Source organism: Emydura macquarii, unplaced genomic scaffold, assembly GCF_026122565.2.
Source record: "Emydura macquarii macquarii isolate MOO-44397 ecotype Brisbane River unplaced genomic scaffold, CSIRO-AGI_Emac_v2 contig_1790, whole genome shotgun sequence".
NCBI classification, from domain to species: domain Eukaryota; kingdom Metazoa; phylum Chordata; order Testudines; family Chelidae; genus Emydura; species Emydura macquarii.
Genome location: NW_027131927.1, coordinates 565,338 through 587,373, shown reverse-complemented (window position 1 = coordinate 587,373; position 22,036 = coordinate 565,338). Strand labels below are relative to the sequence as shown.

The following is a 22,036-nucleotide window of genomic DNA, read 5'->3' as shown; positions in this document are numbered from 1 at the left end:
GTTTTAAACCTGTTGCCTATTCATTTCATTAGGGAATCCCAGATTTTTGCATTATGTGAAGGAATAAATAACACTTCCTTATTCACTTGCTCCACCAGTCATGATTTTATAGACTATCATATCCCCTTAGCCATCTTTTCCCAGCTGAAAAGTCTCAGACTTTTTAATCTCTCCTCCTCTGTTCCACACCCTTAATCATTTTTGTTGCCCATCTCTGTACCTTTTCCAAGTCGGATATATCTTTTTTGAGGTAGGGCAACCAGAACTGCCCACAGTATTCAAGTTGTGGTCGTACTATGGATTTATATAAAGGCGTTATGATATTTTCTGTCTTATCAGCTATCCCTTTCCTACTGGTTCCTACCACTGTTAGCTTTTTTTACTCCTGGTGCACATTGAGGTGTTTTCAGACATCAGTCTGCATTCCAAAATCTCTTTCTTGAGTGGTAACAGCTCATTTAGACCAGATCATTTTTGTATAGTTGGGATCATGTTTTCCAATGTGCATTACTTTGCATTTATCAACATCAAATTTCAGCTGCCATTTTGTTGCCCAGTTACCCAATTTTGTGAGACCCCTTTGTAATTCTTCGCAGTCTGCTTTGGACTTATTTGGAGTAATTTTGTAACATCAGCAAACTTCACCACCTCACTGTTCACCCCTTTTTCTTGATCATTTATGAATATATTGAACATCACAGGTCCCAGTACAGATCCTGCGGCGGGCCCTGCTATTTACTTCTCTTCACTGTGAAAACTCACCATTTATTCCTACTCTTTATTTCCTGTCTTTTAACCAGTTACTGATCCAAGAGAGGATCTTCCCTCTTATCCCATGACTGCTTACTGGGGCCTTTGGTGAGGGGCCTTGTCAAAGGTTTTCTGAAAATCCAAGTAATCTATATCCAGTGGATCACCCTTATCCATCTTTGTTGACCCCCCCTCAAAGAATTCCAATAGATTAGTGAGGCATGATTTCCCTTTACAAAAAGTCATGTTGACTCTTCCCCAACAAATCGTGTTTATCTAAGTGGCTGACAAGTCTCTTCCTTACTATAGTTTCAGTGAAGTAGCCTGGTTCTGAAGTTATGCTCACCAGCTTGGAACTGCTAGGATCACCTCTGGTGCCTTTTAAAAAACAAATGAGCTTTACGTTAGCTGCCCTCCAGTCATCTGGGACAGAGGCTGATTTAAGTGATCGATTACATACTACAGTTAGTGGTTCTGCAATTTGATATTTGGGGGATACCATCTGGTCCTAGTGATTTATTACTGTTTAATTTATCCATTCATTCCAAAACCTCCTCTCTCAACACCTCAATCTGGGACAGTTCCTGAGATTTGTCACCTAAAAAGAAGGGCTCAGGGGTGGGAATCTCCCTCACCTCCTCTACAGTGAAAATCGCTGCAAAGAATTCATTTAGCTTCTCCACAACAGGCTTGCCTTCCTTGAGTGCTCCATTAGCACCTTGATTATCCAATAGCCCCACACAGTTTGCCACGCTTCCTGCTTCTGCTGTACTTAAAATTATGGTGCTGTTAGTTTGTGTGTCCTTTACTAGTTGCTCTTCAGACTCTTTCTTGCCCTGCCTAATTTACTTTATAATTGACTTGCCAGAGTTTATGCTCCTTTCTATTTTCCTCGGTAGGATATCATCTCTAATTTTTAAAGAGTATCTTTTTGTCTCTAACCACCTTTTATTTTGTTGTTTAAGACATGGTGGCATATTTTTCTGTTTGGGATATACATTTAATTTTAGCCTCTATGCTGGTGTTTTAAAGTTCTTAGGGCTGGGCTCAGCTGATTCAGCTGCTCACAGAGACAGTGGCAAGGTGACTTGATCACAGTGTCTAAGCACTTTCATGGCAGCCAGTCCAGACACTAAAGGGCTCTTTAATCTAGTGGAGAAAAGCAGAACAAGACCCAAGGGCTGCAAGTTGGATCCAGACACATTCCAGTTAGAAATTAGGCACACACATTTACCAGGGAGGGGGATTAACCCGTGGAATGGACTCTCCAGGGCAGTGGTAGATTCGCCACCTCTTGGCGTCTCCCAGTCGAGCCTGGCTGCCTTTTGGGAAGATGCTTCAGCCAAACCCAAGTGATGGGGTCAGTCCAGGGATAAGCTGGGGGCACTTTCCTGGCCTGGGACCCGGGAGGACAGACTAGATGATCTCACAGGCACGTCTGGTATTTCTCTCACATTCCAAGACATGTTTTCGCAGCGAAGTAACTTCAGCCCTTCCCCTGTGCGCAGCAGCCAGCCCCACGGGGGCAGAGGGCCTGGCCACAGGCTTCACGCACAGGGCTGCAGGAAAGCACAGCTGCAGCCCCAGCCCGCTGTGGTTCTCTGGCTGGGCCCCCCCCCCCACCTCTGAGCCGCTCTCTTGCCTGGAAAGCTTTCCCCCATTCAGTGTCACCGCGTCACAGCGAACGGCCTGGAGAGGAACGGCTGAGAGCCACGGGCTGCAGTGCCCACCTGCCTGCGTGGGGCATTTATAGCTGCCTGGGGGCCTGCTGCAGTGTAAGGTAGCAGGGTGCAGAGGGACGTTTTAGGGGAGAGGCTCTCACCGAGCCTGTAAGTGAAGGACCCGGAGAGGGGCCGCCCCACAGAGAGGGGCTCGGCCTGGCTCCTCACTCCCTGGCTGGGTGGGGGCTGGTGCCCAGCCCACTGGGTAAGGAAGATGGCAGTAGTATAGGGCCCGTGGCACTGGGGAGGAGCAGGACAGCACCTGGTCCAGCACAGGGAGGCTGCTCCCCGCCCTGCTCACCCACCCCAGGGCTTTCCCAAGGGGCAGGCTGTTGAGTTTGGTTAGAGACCATCTTGAATTTGTCCCTCCTCGCCCCAGTGCAGTCACACATGCCAGTCTCTGATGCAGAGGAGCCAAGGACAGGGCCTCACTAAACCCACAGTGAGACCCAAGCAGGGACTCCCAACCCACCCTCCCAACACACAGCGCACACCTAAGCCATGCCCCTCCCCCCAATCCCACCCCTCTGCTAGGAGAACATCTGCCCTGCCCAGCTGGCTCCTTGGCAGCCTTGCCCCACATCCACACAACCCCCAGGTGCCAGATGACCAGGTCCTGGGGAGGGATGGGGGCACATCCCAGGAGGGGAGAATCCCAGCAGCAGAGCCCCACGATTCCCCCTAGCTCCTAAGTTCATCAGGTGCCTCCTGCGTTCTCAGGTCTGCAAAGGCAGCAGATGGGCCACGGGCTGGCGTGTTAGACCTTCTTCCACTGAGGCTTCACCCTGGGGAAAAGCTGCAGGAGGAGAGGGAGAGAGAAACAGTCTGAGTTTCCCCACAGCAGTGCCCTGCCATGGACCCCAGCACCAGGAGCTCCCCCCAGCAGTGGCTACTCCTTTGCAGAGGTGGTCAGAAGCCTGCCAATGTTCAAAGGTCGCCTGCCAGTCCCCCTCAAGTCCTGGCTGGAAATGGGGCACCATGGAGGGACAGGCTGCCAGCTGTGGAACTGCTAAAGTTTCACAGCTGCTATTCACTGAATAGCTCCATTTCACACTTGGCTTCAGGAACCCTGCATTTTGGTCTTTTTGGAAACAAATTTTTCGGGGATCTCTCGTGCGCCAGGAAATGGTGGTCAAATCAGTTTCCGAATTGGAACGAAAGCAAAATTAGAAAATAGCAAAAATTCAGAAATCCCCGAGTCTCCAGCCAAATACACACACAGGCATAGCTAGGTCCCTCAGGGGCGTGAAAAAAACACCCTGGCAAAGCCTTCAGCATAGACACAGGGTTGGGGAGGTCCCTGGTTCAGGGAGGTGGGGTTCCTAGGGCGGCAGAACTCCTCCTACTGTCAGCACACGCTATGTCTGCACTAGGGGCTCTGCCAGGATAAAGCTTTGCAATGAAGACATAACCGAGGTCAGGTCTGCTCCCAGGAGGTCCCAGTACGGCCCATCCTCCTCCAGCCCCAGGCTCCCTGCCGCTCCACCCCTCCCCACCCCAGTGAGCTCAGGGCAGGCCCATGCAGGGCTGGTGCAGGGCTCACCCCAAAGTAATTCTTGGGCACGTAGCCCTCCTGGCCGTAGAGCGAGGCCCACCACCAGTCCAGTTCCTCCTGGCCGTCGCGGCGCAGCACGGTGAGCAGCTCTCCCTCGCGGAAGGACAGCTCGTCGCTGAACTCGGCGCCGTAGTCCCACAGCGCGTACACCGCCCCGTTGTTCAGCAGGCCCACGTTCTGCTCCACGTCTGCAGCAACAGCACGGCGGGGACGAGGGGGGGGACGTGAGCCAGCCGCCACCACGGGAGAGGGGAGATAGGGACAGGGTGAGGGGCCCAAGCGAGCCAGCCATCGTGGGGGGGGGGGAACGAATCAGCGGCCATGGGCTTGGGAGGCACAGGGGAGCGCCCCAAGTCCCTCAGTGGAATAACCCTCAGCCCCCCCCAGCCCCTCTTCCTCCAGAGGTGCCCTGCCCCTTCCCCCAGTGGGGTCAGGCCCCAGCCCCTGCAACACTTGAGCCCCCCCAGCCCCTCCCTTTCCCACCAGGGTGGCCCCCCAACCCCTCACCGGCAAGGTAGTTGAAGCACTCGCTGTAGCCCTCGCGATAGGGGTCGCACTTCTCCAAGGCCATGCTGCCGTCGCTGAAGGTGGTGGTGAAGATGGCGGCTCCGTGCCGGATGAGGGCCATGCAGATGGCCGTGTCGTTGCAGGAGGCGGCACAGTGCAAGGGGGTCCTGGGAGCAGGAGGTACAAGTTGAGTGGGGTGGGGGGGGGGGGGCTCTGCTGGGACCATCCGTGTCTATCTGCACTGGCAACCGCTACCGAGACCTGGGGGGGGGGTGCAGCACTGGGGACAGGGACAGGTCAGCAACCTGGGCAAGTGCTGCCTCCTCAACCACGCACATGGCGCCTACCCATCTCAAGCCTGCAGGGAGGGGCCTGGACCCATAGGGGGGACCTGGGGGCTAAAGCAATGCAGCAGGCGCTGGGGAAGTGGGGCCACACAGTGGGGCCAGGGCTGTGCAGCAGGAGTTCAGGGGGGCACAGACGGTGTCTAGAGCTGCAAATGGGGTGAGGGCACCAGGACGCAGGGGGCTGGGGCAGCATTGGCAGGCACGGGGTGCGCAGCGGGGGGGCCACGAGGCAACGCCGTCAGGCTATGGCCCTGGGACGCAGGGCGCTGGGGCTGCCTGGCGGGCGCCGGCGGGCGCAGGACAGCGTGGAGGGGGCTGGCGGGCTGCACTGGCGGGCGCTCACCATCCGTGGCTGTCTGGGGAGTTGACGTTGGCACCGACGTTGATGAGGAAGTCGACGATGTTGTGGTTGGCCCCGCAGATGGCGTTGTGCAGCGCCGTGATGCCCTCGTCATTGGGCTGGCTTGGGTCGTTGAGCTGCAGGCCGGCGGGTGGGAACTCAGACAACACTGCCATAGACCCATCTGTGCCCCCTTCCCCCTCACACACTGGGCCCGTCCCAGGGGCTGTGTCCGTCCCGATCCACCAGAGCCCCTCCCCGGGCCTGCAGGGCAGGGGACACACCCTCTCCGCGTCCACAGCGGACAAAGGAGCCAGACCAGCCGCCCTGGCGACTGTGGGGCATCCTGAAGCAGATCTAGGGTGTGCTGGGCCTGCCCAGGACGGCTCCTCTGGGGGCAGGGAGACCTCTCAGCTGATTCCCGAGGGATGGGCCCCCGAGGCCCCCAGCCCAGATTGTGGGCTGACGGGGGAGCCGCTTTCGCTCCGCAAACCCAGGGGCTGGAGTCCATATCCAGCTCACCAGGCCCCAGCTGGACGGGAGAGTGACGCAGCCTGGGGAAACGCCAGCCCCCAGCCGTCGCCTCCTGCCCAGTCCACGCTCATCAGCCTGGGAGTTGTGCAGGGATTCCCGAGTCCCATCTTGGCCAGGCCCTGTCCCTGGAGGGGTTTGGGGGGCTGGGGAGCGGGGGGGCAGCAGCCTCACCTCGTTCACTGCCTGCTGCACGACGTCCAGCTCGCCCGTCAGCGCCGCGTCCAGCAGCAGCACCAGGGGGTTGAGCCGCACGCGTTTCTTCAGCCGCTTCCTCGGGGAGGAGAGCTTGCGCAGCGTCGAGCGCTTCTCCTGCGGGCACGCAAAGGGGCGACGGTCACGGCCCGGGCGAGAGGGGCAGGGTCACCCTTCGTGGGAACAGGCCAGGGCGCTTTGGCTGCAGGGGGAGGAACCCGGTTCTGGGGCCGGGGAAGAAGGGGGGCCCCCCCCCCCCAACAGCTCCACTTACCGGGCTGGATGTCGGGGTGCTGGGGCTCTCCGGAACAGCCAGGAGTGGCGACGCTGCAGGCACTAGCGGGCTCTGGGGCGCAGGCACTAGCGGGCTCTGGGGCGCAGGCACTAGCGGGCTCTGGGGCGCAGGCACCGGGGCAGGGCTGACCACGGTCACTGCCTTCGGTTCGGCTGTCTCGGCGATGAGGGGCAGGTCGGCCTGGGCGGCAGCTTCCCCAGCCAGCACGGCCTCCTCCTTACGGCCGCGGTGGTGGAAGAGGCGGCTGATGAGCTGCTGGTATTGCTTCTTGTGGGTGGGCGGCAACGCGGGGCCAGGGCTCTGCTCCATGGAGCCCCGGCGCTTCAGGGGCCGGGGCATGTCGGCCAGCACCCGGGCGACCTCCTCGAACTCGGGCACCTTCTGGGCCTCGGGAGGCAGGACGGGCTGCAGGCGGGTGGGGCTCAGGGGGCGAGCCACCTCCTCCACCTCTGCGGGTTCGCCGCCACGCAGGATGTTCTCCAGCTCGGACTCGGTGTCGCCACCCACGGAGGCCCCTCGCATGGGCTCCGCCGGCACTTCAGGGGCAGAGGCTCTTCCGGTCACTGGCAAGAGACATGCCAGGTCAGCACCCCCAGACTCAGGAGGGAGCCAAGGCAGCACCCCCTTCCCCAGATCCACAGGGGGACCAGGGCAGCACCCCCAGCCCCAAGGGGGAGCCCCAAACCCTGCCGGGCCTCCCTTGTCCCAACAGCTAGGGGGAGACCCAGCTCTGCTCACAACCCCTTGGCCCTTGCACACACCCAGCCCTGCCCTCAGATGCCCCCCTTGCTGAGGGGACAGCAATTCCCACAGTTCCCCCCCACACACTCGGCCCCCACAGTGGTAGGGGTCTGACCTCACCCCCACCCTGGGCGGAATCAGGAGACCATCTGTCTCCTGCAGCGTCTGCCCCGGGTCTCTCACCTTCACCCCCAGACGGGGCCAGTCGCGGCGGAGCGGAAGGAGACAGCTGCTGGGAATGCTTCTGTGGGGAGCGGAGGAAAACGGGGGAGCCTGGGGGGCCCTGGGGCTGGCCCCTGACGCTGGAGCCTCCGGATGCCCAGAAGGCATTTTGCAGCTTGAAGATCATGGAGAGGGGCAGGGGCTTGTGGCGGTTGGGCCGCCCGCCCTGCGGGCTGGACGGCGGCATGGCGATGCGCGAGACGGGCTGCTGGGAGAACTGCCAGTTGCGGGGCAGGGTGCCTGGCTGGCCGGCGGGCAGCAGCCTGCGGAAGGCGCCGTCCTGCCTGCGCTCGCTGACCAGCGGGGACACTTTGTGGTTGCGGGGCAGCGTGGCACTGTGCATGGTGTAGTGATTGTCCTGGTGGGGAAGAGAGGGGGCTGTGAGCAGGCCAGGATCTGACCCAGTGCTGGGAACCCCCCCCCCCCTCGTCCCCAGCATGGGGGGCCAGACCTGGCAGCTGAGATTCCCCTCCCCCCAGCACGGGGGGGGGACACCCACCCACCAGGGGCTAGTGCCACAAGTCCCTGCGGCTTCCACACCCCAGAGGAGCTACAGGACTGCCTCCCAAGTCCCATCCCCAGACTGCAGCATCTGTCCGGTGCTGGGTTCCACACACAGAGGCAAACCCATGGGCCCAGCTGGCTCCCCCATCACCCCAGATCAGACCCACGGGCCCAGCTGGCCCCAACCCCCTCCCCCATCACCCCAGATCAGACTCCCCACCATGCCAGATCAGATCCACGGGCCCAGTTGGCCCCATCCCCGTGCCAGTCACCCCAGATCAGACCCACACACCCAGCTAGCCGGTATCTGGCCTCTGGCAGTGGTCAGCTTGGGCTGATTTAGAAGCAGATGAATTCTCCCCAGAGCACTCGGTGACTGATGCTTCCTCCCCCCGTTGGCCAGCCCCACCGGCTGGTAGCCCTGGCCAAGACCCACCTTGCCTTGCCCTGTAGCCCCGTCCAGGCTCGATTCCCTCCAGGGAGCCAGCTGCAAGCCCGTGGGCGCTTGCCTGAGTCCCACATGCACATCTCCTCCTGCGGGGAAGGCAACTGGTGAGGTGAGGGGGCTCCCGGGTGGGGGGGGACCTCCCACATCGTTCCAAGGCCACGCCCCACCCTGCTAGGATGGGGATCTTGGGAGGCTCTGTGTGGAAATGGAGCTGGGACCCCCTCCCCACTGGGCGATGCTGGGAGGGACCCCTGACGCTGCCAACCCCTTCCACCCCCCCACAGCCACATGGCCAGCCAGGGACCCCCCAGAGCTGCCAGCTCCCCCCCCACCCTGGTCAGGAGCTTCCCAGAGACTGGAAGCAGGAGAGGGCAGTCTGTCCGCCCCATCTGTCCAGCCCCCGGGCACTCACTCTCATAGCTGGCCGAGCGGGACGATTTCTTCTCGTACGCCACGTCCAGGTCCGACTCGTTCCAGTTCTTCTGGGGCCTTCGCCGGATCACCAGGTCATCTGGGGAGAGAGACTCTGAATGGGCCCCCTCCCGGCCCCCCATTGCTCGGAGAGCCAGGGTCCCCACCCCAGCCTGCCCTTCCCCCAGAAGGGGCCATTCCAGCCCCAGGAGACAGATCCCAGGGTGGGAGATGGGCAGGGGATGCCTCACAACATCCCAGCCTGTCCTGGCTCTGAGCCCCCCCAGCGTTGCAAGGGGCGGTAAGGACCCCTTTAGTGCTCCTTAGAGGAACAGGCCCAGCGCTGCACTCTGCTACCCCTCCCCGGCCTCCCCCCCCCAAAGCCATACGGGGAGGGGGCCTGGCTTACCTTGGGCCCGGAAGGGGGCGAAGGAGCTGGGCACAGTGGGGAACACGCCCTGGGTCTCGTAGGGCGGCGGGTGGGGCGGCCGGGGGGACGGCGCGCGGTCCGGGAAGAACATCTGCGGTCCCGTGCCGTCGGAGGGGGCGGGCGCCAGCCTGGGGGAGCTGGCGCAACCCACCGGCCTGGAGAAGGAGAGGCGCTCCGCGGAGCCGGCCAGCCACTGGGAGCGTGGGGAGGGCGCGCGTCCCTTGGGGCTGGGCAGGGACAGCGAGTCGTACGAGACAGGCAGCACCTTGGGCCGGGGCGACTGGGCCCGCTCCTGCGACTCGCCCGGCAGGAAGAAGGGGGACTGGGGTGAGGCGGGGCGGCCCAGCGAGCCCTTGGCCGGCGGGCTGCAGGCGGCGGCGGTGGGCGAGAAGGTCTCGGCGTGGTAGGAGACGTAGCTGTCGGTGCTCTCCAGGGACAACCTCTTCCTGGCGTACTGAAGCAGCGGGGACACGGCCAAGCCGAGCGGCTCTGGGGCCTGCGGGGGGACGGCGCCGTATCTGTTCACCTGGGAACGGCAGGGACAGAGCGGACAGGGCTCAGCACCTGGGCCCTGCCCCATCCAGGGCAGATCAGCGTCGGCCACGTTGCACGACTTTATGTGAACTGTCAAGGGGGGGGGGGTCTATGCTCGTAGTCAGCGCTGACCCCTGTGCAGCCGGGAGGGGGGCAAGGACTCAGTAGGGGGCTCTGTCTCTTCGGGGGCAGTGCTGACCCCACCGGGCCGAGCTGCTGGAAGTACCACGTTTGGGATGAGAGACTTGTAATCTTGACCCCTTCACTATCCCATTCCCAGCGCTAGCCCTGGGGTGCTAGCCCTGGGGTCCCGGCCAGATCCCATTCCTCCTCCCTAACACGTCCCACGTCCAGGGGAAACCAGAGGATTCTCTTTCAGCCGCATCCCACCCCAGAGGTGGCTGCATCTCAGGAGCCCCATGACAGGGCAGCCATACCTTGGGCTGCCCAGCAGTCTGCCCCGGGCTGTCCGTCCACAAGGATTCCAGCTGTCTGGACAGCTCATCCACCTTGGCCGCAGCCGTGTCCAGTTCCACCTGCTTCAGGTCAATGTGCTTCATAGCTAGGGCTGGGAGAGACGGCACCGTGAGGCCCTGGACCGGGGCAGGCGCCGCACCCGGCTGGCTGGAGAACGCGGATGGGCACGGCAAGCCCTGCCTATGCCGAGAGCCCAGGGCCACGGCCCGAGGGGCCTTGCGGGCAGGACTCTGAGGCTGCGCCGACGGTGCTCAGCCAGGCTGGCGATTTCAAAAGAGGCCCATGGTTTGGGAGCCTGGAGCCAGGAAGGAGCAAGGAGCCCCAGCCAGGAAAACAGGGAGAGGAGCCAGGGACAGCCGAGCTGGGGGAGCTGCCCCAGGTCCCCGCCTGCCTCCTCCCCAGAGCCCAGGCAGACCGTGTCCCCCGGGGATCGCCCCACTTTTAAATGTTCCAAGCAGTGGGGGCCCCCAGCCCCTCCCCTGGGGGCGATTCCCAGCCAGATAAATCCCACCAGTGAGCAACGGGGTCCTCTGCCCATCCCATCCCCCAGCTTGTCCCCAGGCCTCTCCCAAGGAGTCTGTGGTGACAGGGAGCTCGGGCCTGTGGATGGGGAGCCTGGGCTGCCGGATCAGCAACAGCAGCCCAAGAGCTCTGGGAGGCTGTGAGCAAACAGCTGAAAATCCCCCCCATGTCCCCAACCTACCGCACCCCCATTGCCCCCAACCCCCGCCAGTCACCACCCCCTAACCCTAGCCACCCCGCACCCCTGCCAGCCACTATGCAACCTCTGCACCCCCAGATCCCACCATGCCCCACCCCAAACCCCCAGTCACCACACACCCACCAGCCCCCCCCAGACCACCACACACCCCGCCAGGCCCCCCCAGATCACCACACACCCCGCCAGACCACCACACACCCTGCCAGCCCCCCCCCAGATCACCACACACCCCGCCAGCCACCACACAGCCCCCACCTCCTCTCCCTCTCACATTGGAAGTTGAGGTCCGGCCGGTTCTGGGCCCCCTGCATCTTCTCGCTGGCCATGGTGCACTGGCCCCCAGCTGCAGCGTCGCAGGGACCTGGGGACAGGAAGCACTTCCATTGGGACCCAGAGCCGCCTTGTAACCCAGCCCCCCCCCCCCCCTTGCCCCTGCTCAGGTGCCAGGGGTGCTGAGTATCGCTCCACTGTCTTACGAAGCAGTTCAGCTGCCAGGGGCGTGGCTGGCTCCCGCCCGGCCCTGGGAATGCGGGTGGAACGGCTGAGTCAGGGCGCTTGGGCAATTGAAGCAGCAGCAGAGAGACCTGGCCAGGCCGCTAGGCCTGTGCACAGTATGGATAGAACCCAGGTGTCCTGGCTCCCAGCCCCTCCTGCTCTTATCCACTAGTTTCCACGCACCTCCCAGGGCCAAGAGCAGACCCCAGGAACCCTCCTCCACACCCCCGCTGTCTCCGCAGAGAGCTGCGCGTGGGATCCGTCTGCTCAGAATTCCCGCGCGCCCCCGCCTGACGAGAGCGGAGCCGTGGGCACCCTACAGACAAGCATCCCAAGCAGTTGCGGGAGGCAAACCAGCTGATGTACAGGTGCGGCGGGCGCGCCGGCGGGTCCCCACAGCTGGGCCCGCCGCCCAGGGGGCTGCTTTTGGGAGCGTCCAGCTGTCCAAGTTTCCCGGCCCAGGCGAAGGGCGGGTGCCAGCCCCCAGCCTCTGCGGAACTAGAGCAGGCAGCAGCCACGACACCAGCTTTGGAAAAGCTGCATCGTGAAGTCACTTCCCCCCAGAGCAGACGTGAAGTGGACGGAAGGCCGGCCTGGCCAGCCGGTTAGCTGTGAGGGTGCCGGCTGCAGACACCCAAGGACGGGGAAAACCAGGGCCGTCAGCACAGGCTTCGGCTTCCCACGGGCAGCCACGGACCTGCCCTGTCCCCAGCTTCTCCGCGCTCACTGGATCTGCCAGGTCAAAGGGGCTTTCCCACAGTGGAAGGACGGCAAGAGCTACCCACCCACCTGCCTGTGAAGGGGATTGGGGCGGTCTCCTGCCAGACACGCTGGGAGCTTCTCCTCAGGCGCTGCCCGTGGCTGGGCCAGCGCAAGGCCTCAGGAGGGCTCCCCGGGGGCCTCGTCCTCATGTTGGCACCGTTGGGGCCGCTCGGATGAGAGGAAGGGGTGAAGGAGGCCGGCTCCGGCAGGACGCTCTGCGGTAACGCCCCCGGCACGGCTCTGCAGCCAGTCTTGAACCCCCGGCCTCCTGCACCCGCGCTGAGGGAGCAGCGAGTCCAGGGGCGAGCAGGCAGTAACCGGCCCGGGGGCCGGCATGCCGGCACTCAGCCAGGTGCCACCTCTCGCCATCTCTCACGCCAGCCCAGCTCCGAGTCGGCTGCAGAACCTGCGGCTTTGGTGCCCCCAGCTGGTGGCAGGCAGAATGCCCCCCACCTCCCTGCGTGGCTGGCGCCCAGGTCCCCCGGCAGCAAGCGGGGGAGCAGGGGGGAGATGAGTAATATGCAGTGCTAGGCACATCCCAGACACTCGCTTTACCGGCACCCACTAGGGAAACCTGTTCTCTAGCCAGCCACACCCAATTCCAGAGAGCCGGGGAACGCGCAGCCGGAGCCACCCAGCCCACAGGACGCGCCAGGCAGGCTCCACAGCGACCCCCAGCAAACCAGCCCTCGCCGGCCCAGGAGTGGGGCCCCAGCACCCGAATGCCACCACCCCGCACCAAGCAGCTCTGCCAGAGTGCTTCTCCCACCGGCAGGGCCCAGGCGCCTGGGGCAGGGTCCCGCTCACTGCCCTCCTCCCCTTCCCCGGCTCAGCAGAGGAGCAAAGCGGCACCAGCCTCGCAGCCCCAGGTTCTGGCAGGTGGGGACACCTGAGCACAGACCGTGCCGCCCGTGAGCGGGGCCCTGCACAGAGGGCTACACATCAGACGAGGACCCCAAAAATGGGACGGGGGCCCCAGGCCGAGTCGAGCTCCTGTCCAGCCTCTCAGAACAGCAGCACAGCCGCGGTGACAGGAGAAGTCTTGCAAACCTGACATTGTGACCTGGATTGCGGCCAGACCTGACCCGGGCCCACACGCCCTTACCCCGTCCCAGACTCAACCAGAGCTCCCCACAGCCCTTCCCTCCTCCCTGCTCAGCTCTCCTTCGCCCCAGCTGGAACCACCCTGATTAGTCCTAGATCCTGAGGCCAGAAAGGGCCGCTGCGTCCATCCAATCAGCCCTCCTGACATCCCCTGGCCTGCATGGTCCTACAGGTCAGACTGGATGATCAGGGCCTTAGATCTCCATCCCGCAGGCCGGAGAGCGTCACCCAGCCACCGCTGCATGTAGCCCAGCACAGGTCCAGCCAGAGCGAAGTTTTCAAGGCAACCCAGCCAGTCTGGAGTTAACAGGGAATCCCCGAGGCCAGCTAACACCCCGTCACTGTGAAACGTTGACACCTTCTCTCTGGTTTGGATTTCTCTCAGCTTCCAGACACCATCCCGCTGGGCCTTTGCCTGCCGGGTTGAAGAGCCCTCTGCTCCCAGGACCCCTCTCGGCAGGGCAGCACAGAGGGATCCCGGCTCCTCTGATCCACTGAGTTTATCCCAGAGAAGCGCGAGAGGCTGCAGAAATTCTAAGGCAGGTTTCCAGCCCTCGGACAACTCTCATGGCACTTTTCTAAGCCCTGTCCAGTCCCTCACCGCCCTTTCTGAAGGTCCCAAATTGGGCACAGGGTCCGTGATGGTCTCACCAGTGCCATATACTGAGGTGACCACACACCCCCCCCCCCCCCAGCTACTCGACATCCCCTGCTCTCACGCCCAGGGATGACGTTTGCCCTCTTAGCCACACCACCACAGTGCAAGCTCCTGCTCCGCTGACGTGCATCGTGACCCCAAGGCCTTCTCAGCCCCTGCTCTCCAGGACAGTCCCCATCCTACCAGCAGGAGTCCGGCCTTGGTTCCTAGACGCAGGATCTTGCCTTTAACTGTATTAACATGTCACTCCGGGAAGTCCCAGTCCCTCCCACTGGGCACGGCCCTGGGCCACAGTCCTGTTCTGTGGTGCCAGGAGCCCGGGGTCTCGGGGGCAGAGAGCAGCTTTCTAATCAGGGCAGAGGGAAGGGCGTGATCCCACGGATGGCTGAGCCACAGAGAAACCGTTACACGGGGACAGCAGCTACCTCGCATCTAGGGCAGGAGTCAGCAACCCCCTGGCACAAGGGTCCCTAGGGTGGGGACTATGGTGCTGACACGGGCAAGGTTCGGCAAATGCCCCCCGAAGGCCACAGAAACAACTGAGGGGCGGGGAGCAGCTGTGAAGCACCAGGAAGGTGCTGGGAGGGATGTGCCAATAGGGGCAGGGGACCCCATCCTGTGGGCTTTGCTTCCCGAATAAAACACATTTAAATGCCAGCTGGCCCACGTCTCCCAGACTACAGGGTTTTACTCCAGCGCCCCCAGTTGGCTCAGTGGCCCCTCAGGCATGCCAGGGCAGGAGCATCTGAGCCTCGAGCCCGGGAAATTCAGGGGACCCGAACCCCACTGAATTTCACAGAGCACCCCACTCCTCTTGGCTCCTTAGAGAACCCAGCTCTGGGCCAGGCGATGGCTAGACAGACAGTGACATGTCCCCTCCCAGAGCTTAGCACACAGGGTACGTTTGCCCTGGCGGTCACGGCCGTAGGACGCCCAGCCATGGCACGACTCCCCCGGAAGTGCCGCCCGGCCAGACCTCTTGGCTCTGCACGGCGTGTGCCAAGACACCCTCGCCCGTGAGGCTGCCGCAGCACCGACGGGCAGGGAAAGCGGGTCCCTGCCGCGGCCCCGCTGCACGCTCTGGCTCTGGGGGGAGTCGAGGAGAATGGGGCCCAGGTGAGCGTGCGACATGGTAAGCCCTGTCCTGCTCGAGCACAGGTGGCGCGATGAGAGACCTCGGCTCCCGGAGGCAGAATCCCACAGGAATGAAAGAAAACGCCTATTTGGCATCGACCTGCCAGAGATGCTCCCAGCAGCTGCATGTCTCCCGGGCTGCTACAATGCACAGGATTGGCACTGGAGTCCAGGAGCAGGGGTCCCATTCAGAGACCCCTGCTCCTGGATATTGCCCTCCCCCTCCAGCTCTGGTGCCCATCACTGCAGTACCTGGGCGTCTCCCTGCAGTACGGCTGGTACACGAGTGAGTCATCCAACAGGACGCCTGTGGCAGAAGAGGGGCTGAGCCCCAGGACAGAGGAACCGCGGCTGGAACACACACCCCTCCGCTGTCAGTGAGGAGCAGGGGAGCCCCCGGCATGTCTGCACCCAAGGCAGTGAGGACAGGGCTCGCGCCCTCGCAACAGGGGACCCGGGAGTCTGCTTTATCTGGCCCCGGAGCCAGTTCTGGGATAAGCCAGCGCTGAGGGAGGGCCGGGGGAAGCCAGCGAGCCAACCAAAGCCTGTGGGGACACAGAGACCCACAGGCGGCCCTGACACCCCAGGGAGGGACACAACCCCGGGACAGCACTGCCAGTGGGGCCGTGCAGGAGTAGAAATGGGCCAATCAACCTAGGCTCAGCTCCACATCCCCCAGCTGAGAAGGGGAGGGGTGGGGGGTGGGAACGCCGTTCACCGACGTAACTAAGCTACCAAATCCTGCCCTGCGTCCAGGAGGGCTGGCCAGGCCTGGCAGGGCCTTTCTCCACCGCCATGCACGGGATGCCGGCACTAAGACGCGGGGCCACAGACACGAGATGGACAGAACCAGCCCTTCGCCCAGCCCAGAACAAACTCCCCAAGGAGATCGCAGCGGGGTCCCGGCTGCACCATACCCAGCCATGGAAGCAGAGGCCACCCTGTGCCGGGAGCTGCAGCCAGGAGACATGCATTGGCAGAGCGGCACCAGTGAAGCCTGGCACACCCTGGAGGGGAAAGGCCCCATGTCCCATTCCCTGTCCCCTGAGCCAGCCAGTCAGTCCTCCCACCCTGGGGCCAGCTCGGAACCGGTGCCCCCCAAAAGCGAAGACCCTGTGTCCCATTCGCAACGCCCCTAAGCCAGCAAGGCCCCTGCCCAGGGGCCAGATCAAAGCAGCCGCGCTCTGTTTGGGGTGGGGTTGTTGGTATCCTCCAGGCACTTTCCCACGGGACCGCGCCTGGCGCTGCACAGGGCACAGAGCGAAGCTGGCCGAGCCCAGGGTCTGCCAAGGAGGCTGTGTGGAGGCAGGAGCTCCCGTTCTGCCCGGAGGAGGGCCCTGCAGGTGACTCCACGGAGCTGGGGGAGCAGGCGAGCAGGAAGGGGATCTCCCCCAGCACGAGATGGAGCCATTCCCAGGGAGCGAGGGAGGGAGAAGGAACAACAGCGATTGCCTCATGCGAGTGGCATGTATTCGTGCTGCCCAGGCAGGTGTGGCTGTGCATTATTATAAGTGCCATCTAGCCGCAGCCAGCGCCGGGAGCCTCCCACCCTCCCAGCCAGGAGATCAAACAGCCACTTCCAGGAGCCAACACGCCAAAGCCCTTAATAGCAGGGCAGGATCTGCAGCGGTGTCCGGCGTCTGGGAGCAACCCTCGTAAAGCAGATCCCGCAGCCCAGCCCAGGCACCCGGCTCCCCGGCCTGACACAAACACCTCACACGGGCCTGCCCCAACCCGGCACAAGACGCTCCCACCGGGAGGAGCGTGAGGCCAGGCGTAAATGTCCATCTTACAAAAGAGACGCCGGCTCAGAACCATCCCTTAAGGCTGCTAAAGATCCCAGGGGCCGGCATGCGGCGTGTTAGCCACAGAGACGGGGCTACCTTCTCATGGGCTCTTGTGTTAGCGCTCCTGGTGTCCCTGCTCTGCCAGGCTGCGGGGCCTCGGGCAGCCTGTGCTCTGCCCTCCGTGCCGGGCAGCATGGGCCGTGGTGCCCGTCGTGTATCTCTCGAGGCCCTGGCAGTTTTAGTTTGCTGTGGGAACCTTCCTCACTTCCTGTCCCAAACTGCACCTCGCGTTGCTCGTGCGGCCATTGAATGAGCTGCCCTGTTGCATCCTGGCCAAACTTCACGGGGCACAGCACCCCCTAACACCACATCCGGGGCCAGCACTGACTGCCAGGGGAACGGGACCCCTACCACCCCCTGCAGCACAGCGCCCCCTAGCACCACACTGGGGCATTGGGTTTGGCACTGCCTACAAGGGGAGAGCGCCCCCTGCTGAGCCCCCCGTGCCACTTCCTGAAGCATGGTGCCCAATGAACAGAAGTTGTTGGCACCAGTGCAAACTAGGTGTTCAGCACGCCGGTTTTGGCCCTCACTTTTCCCTGGTGTCAGCGGCTCTGCAAGGAGCAGGGCACCAATGCACCGTTCACCCTATGAGCCGGGCCCCACGAAGTCTGCAAAACTGGCAGCCCTACGGGATTCAGCCGCCAGTGACACCAGCTGGGCTCTCGCTGGCTGGCCGCTCGGTCCCAGCCCGGCTGGCAGGGCCCCTTGGGGAGCGGAGACGTGAGCTCTTGCCCGAAGCTGGGAACAGCGAGTGCAGCCTGGCGCGTCCCGCCGCAGCTCTGCATCGCCAGCCGGGGGCTCTGGATTCCAGGGCCGGCCTGTGCTCAAGTCTCCCAGGAGCACCTGCCCTCAGAAAGGCAAATGCAATCCAACCCCACCCAAGAGGGGCAGAGAAACAGGTCGAAACAGCGTGGGGCAGAGAGTCAGCCACGGGGTAGGGGAGGCGGGTGTGAACACGGGCCTGGGAGCCAATCCTATCTCCCTTGCCTCTCTCTATGGACTAGGCGGAGCGATGCCCCCAGCACGCTGGCAGGGAGGGGATGTGAAGGAGATGGGCTCAGACCATTCAACCCCGTGCAGATAAGGGGAGAAGTGGCTGGTAGCCCTGGCGTGCCTGCCCCTACTGGGATCTCTAGTCCTGTCGCTCTGGCTATTTTGGGTTGCTGCCGTGTCTGCCCATGCCCTTTCCGGTCCCATCTGGGCTCTTGGCCTGATCTCCCCCACCGCAGGCCCTGACCTGGAGTGCGTCACGCCCATGCCACACAGGGGTACGTGCCCCAGAATGCACCCGACCAGACCCTCTGCCTGGCACTGCAGCCTCCAACCCAGCTCTGACCTCCCCCGCAGGGTCACTGCCCTTCCATGCTCCCGGGCCAAGGCACTTTTCAGCCTGTACCTTCCCCTAGCAAAAACCGAATGCGCCTTTCCCCAGCCACCCCCGGACTCCTTGGCAAAGGGGAGCCAAGTGTGTCAATGCCACACAGCTGGGGGGAGCAACCCCATGAAAACAGATTGCACAACAACCCCGCCCCATCCGACACAGGACACCACATATTCAGCCCCTCTTCACTGCACTCCAGTGCACCCATCACCACTGTATCGAGGCATCTCTTTCTCAGCAGACTCAGCCCAGCCACTCACCCGGGCAGTCGCTCCCCGTGCTGCACGGCATGGTGGGCAGAGCGTGGGCTGACAGAGCAGGGACAGCAGGAAGAGAAGCGAAACAGCCAGGCGCCTTCACATGCCACCCAGCTCGCAGGGGTGTGAGCCAAGGGCCAGGGGCAGCGTGAAGAGCCACCCTCAGCTGCCCAGGGATGTAGCTAGGTTTCACCAGCCCAGCGGCACCTCTGGGGCCTGGATAGCCACTCTGCTCCATTGCAGGCTAATAGGACTCAGCATCCGGCCCCGATTCTGATTCTGAACGTGGCTGATCCCAGCTGGTGCCCTGCAGGTGATCTGGTGGCATGCCAGGCAGCAGCTCCCACAGCTCCTGGGCCTGGTGCCCGGGAATGGGACACAGACAAGCTGGTATCAGCCAGCGATAAGAACGTGGGAGGCCAGAGAAGCCTTTTATGGTCCCAGCCCCGCCGGAATGTGCGCTTATCTCGGCTGCTCACTCCAGGCTGGAGGGCTAATCCCAGGAACTCACGTGCAGGCCGTGCTGGAGCCTGCACAAGCCTCAAGGGTCCCCGAGGCTGCTCCAGGCCTGGTCCCCTGTGTAAAGGGGAAGTTAAGGTTCCACTGGGATGAGCAAGATCAGAATCAGCCGCTGGTTGGTGCTGCTCCATGTCCTCCCCACCCCCAATGCACACGGTACTGGAGAAGCAGGGCTGGGAAGCTCAGCAGAGCCCCAGCCAGAGGATGCAGGGCCGATCGGTGCCCACGTCCAGGGAGGCTGGACCTTCTAAGCCAAGGCACCTCCTGAGGCTGGCAGCACCCCTCACCAACAAGAAGCCCCACTGGGGCCCACCTGGGCGGGGTTGGAGCGGCGGCTAGGGTCCCAGTGGGTGGGACAGTCCAATGCCAAATGCCAACAGGGAGCAAACCCTGAGCCAGACCAGATCAGCACCATGCCACCTCCCCATGCAGACCAGAGTGCCAGGCCCCAGTGATGGCTTAGCCCTGGCCAAGAGACAGCGCCAGAGGGAAGCACAAAGCCTGCCTGTGTCCCGCAGTCTTCAGAGAGAATCAGTCCTCTTTCAGTTCAGCCCGGCCTGGCCAGGCCAACAGCCAGACCCTCCCAGCCACAATCCTCCCACCAACTCTCCGCCCAGACGAGACGTGTGCACTGCACACGCAGCGCCAGGGCGCGCCGATCCCAGCCGGGTTCCTCGCCACGCCAGGGCTCGGCCCAGAGGGGAGCAAAGACCGGCCAAGACACAGCGATAACTGACAGACACACAACCCCGGCCGGACGCCGGGCCAGACGCAGCAGTCACCACGCACACACGAAGTAGGTCTCAGCCCCTGGGGCCTGTTAAATGCCTGGAGGCCTGGACCGGCTCTACCCCATTGCTGACCCCACTGGGTCTGGGATCCTTTTGTTCCGGTTTGTGCCGGTCTCCTTCTCATGCCGCCTGCAGAGACTTTATTTCCCACAATCACCAGGAGCAAGTCCCATGACAGGGCAAAGATGGCAGAGTCACATGGCAAGCACCACCGGGCATCCCAGCCCCTCCCTGCCGCTGCCCCGGGCTGGGCAGTCTCAGTATTGCTCCCTCAGTGATTGGCTCTCCCCCAACACCCCCACACCCTTTCTCCTTCTAAGAGCCCAGGCAGACTCCTCCCGCAATAGACACCACACAAGTGGCCCCCATGACGGCTCTGCCCAGCCTGGCACCATAGATGCCCCCCCCAATGCCCCTCCTCCCCATCTGACACAAACTGGTCTGCCGTCACTGAGAGCCACTGGGAGAGCGACCCTGCTTGGCAGAGGAACAAGCCGGCCTGCAGCCACAGCCACTGAGTCCCAGCGTTTAGACCAGCAGGGAACCACTCTCAGCCAGGCTGAGCTCCTGAATAATCCAGGCCAGAGAATGGCCCCCAGCCATCCCCGCTGCATGAGCCAGAGCGGAGCCTTTACCCTCAGTCTAGACTTTAATCTGCTGAGGGTTTCTAAGTGGCTAAGGCATGAGCAATGTGCCCTGCTCCTGGCTGGGCTGGGCTGGGCTTCCGCCCCCCTCCACCCCCACAACTCCAACCCCAGCCTCTCCCAGCAGAGGGAGCCGTGGGGAGTGGGGCAGGACACTGGCTTGCGGGGGGGGGGAGCCCCACTGGCTGTGGGGGGACCCCCGGGCTGTTTCACCCCATCCTCACCCAGTAGGGGGCGCCATGGGGAGTAGGGCAGGGCGCTGGCTTGGGGTGTGGGGGGAGAACCCCAGGCTGTTTTCAGCCCCAGCCTCTCCCAGCTGGGGGTCCTGGAGGGGTCGGGGCTGTGGGGGGAGCCCCGGACTGGGAGCCTCTCCCGGTGAGGGGGGGAGGGGAGATACAGATTTCACTCTCCTCCTGCAGGAAAGCCCAGCCCGACTGCTCCGACACCCCGTGTCCGGACAAGCTCAGACACGTGCCAGGGCGGCCGGCGCAGCCCAGCCGGCCCCCAGCTGGGAACCTTTGCCAAGAAGAACACGCCGGCCGGGCGACGCCAGCCAGACCCGGCCGGCCAGCCGGCCGCCCCCTCCCTGCAGCCGATTCCGCTCCGCCCCACAGCGTGGGCAGCGCCGAGCGCTTCCCTCCAGCCGCTGGCTGCCCCGGGTGGGCAGGCGACCCCCGCCCGAGAGCCGCCCCCGCCCGGGCTCCGCCAGCCGGGGCATCGCGGCTGCAGCGGACGGGTCCCCCCCTCCGCAGCTGGCGCAGGTGCCGGGGCTGCGCGCCCCCCCTCGCCGGGCCGGGGGCGCGGGGCTGGCACTGACCTGGCGCCGGGCGCTCGCTTCGCTGCTGGCGGAGTCTGGGCTGGGGCGCTCCGGGCTCCGGCCGCGCCGCGCTGCGAACTATTAACTAATGGGAGGTTTGTGCAACTTCGCAGCACAGGTGGGACAGGCGCGCCCTAGTGCACGCTGGGAGCTGTAGTTCTCCCGCGGGTCGGGCGGGGGCCGCCTTCCCGGGGCCCGCGGGGCTCCCCGCTGTCGCGTCTCCTCCAGGAAGGGTGAGCTCTGCGGGGCAGGGACCCACCGAGCCCGGCTGAGGTCCAGGGGACTGGTCTGTGCAGGGGGGCTGAGAGGGGCAGGGAACCGGCTCTGTTCTGTTTTGTACAGCACCGAGCCCGGCTGGGTTCTAGGGGACTGGTCTGTGCAGGGGGAGCTGAGAGGGGCCGGGGACCGGCTCTGTTCTGATTTGTACAGCACCGAGCCCGGCTGGGTTCTAGGGGACTGGTCTGTGCAGGGGGGCTGAGAGGGGCAGGGGACCGGCTCTGTTTGTACAGCACCGAGCCCGGCTGGGTTCTGGGGGACTGGTCTGTGCAGGGGGGCTGAGAGGGGCAGGGGACCGGCTCTGTTTGTACAACACCAAGAGTGGCCAGGTCCCAGCCTGTGACTAGCACTGCCCCAATCTAGACAATCAGATTCTAAGCGTCTTTCTGTGTCACTTGGAAGCCCCGCGTGTCCGGCCGGCCTGAGTGAGGCGAGGAAGCGGCACCAAACCTGGCTGAGAGACTATCACCAGCACCAGGGGGGTCAGTCATTGCTGGGCTCGGGTCTGTTACCAGATGATTCTGAACTTCTCACCCTTTTGCCTCTATGAATGACCCTCTGAGATGCCCAGGCCCAGGCCCAGGCCATGCTGCCAGCCCCAGACCACTTGTGCCCACCT

At 63.4% G+C, this 22,036-nt stretch overlaps 1 protein-coding gene across 1 annotated transcript; it reads right to left on the bottom strand.

Moving 5' to 3' along the window:
* Positions 1–1,878: 1,878 nt before the first annotated feature.
* Positions 1,879–21,186, bottom strand: PPP1R13L (protein phosphatase 1 regulatory subunit 13 like). Its single transcript, XM_067556488.1, has 13 exons — positions 21,142–21,186; positions 11,001–11,090; positions 9,969–10,099; positions 8,977–9,523; positions 8,569–8,667; positions 8,145–8,242; positions 7,166–7,562; positions 6,221–6,804; positions 5,926–6,063; positions 5,224–5,357; positions 4,534–4,700; positions 4,015–4,214; positions 1,879–3,267 (listed from the first exon to the last, which is right to left on the bottom strand). Exons 2-13 carry the CDS (start codon positions 11,053–11,055, stop codon positions 3,229–3,231), a joined length of 2,589 nt encoding a protein of 862 aa, XP_067412589.1. The 5' UTR covers positions 11,056–11,090; positions 21,142–21,186; the 3' UTR covers positions 1,879–3,228.
* Between the last annotated feature and the right edge of the window lie 850 nt (positions 21,187–22,036).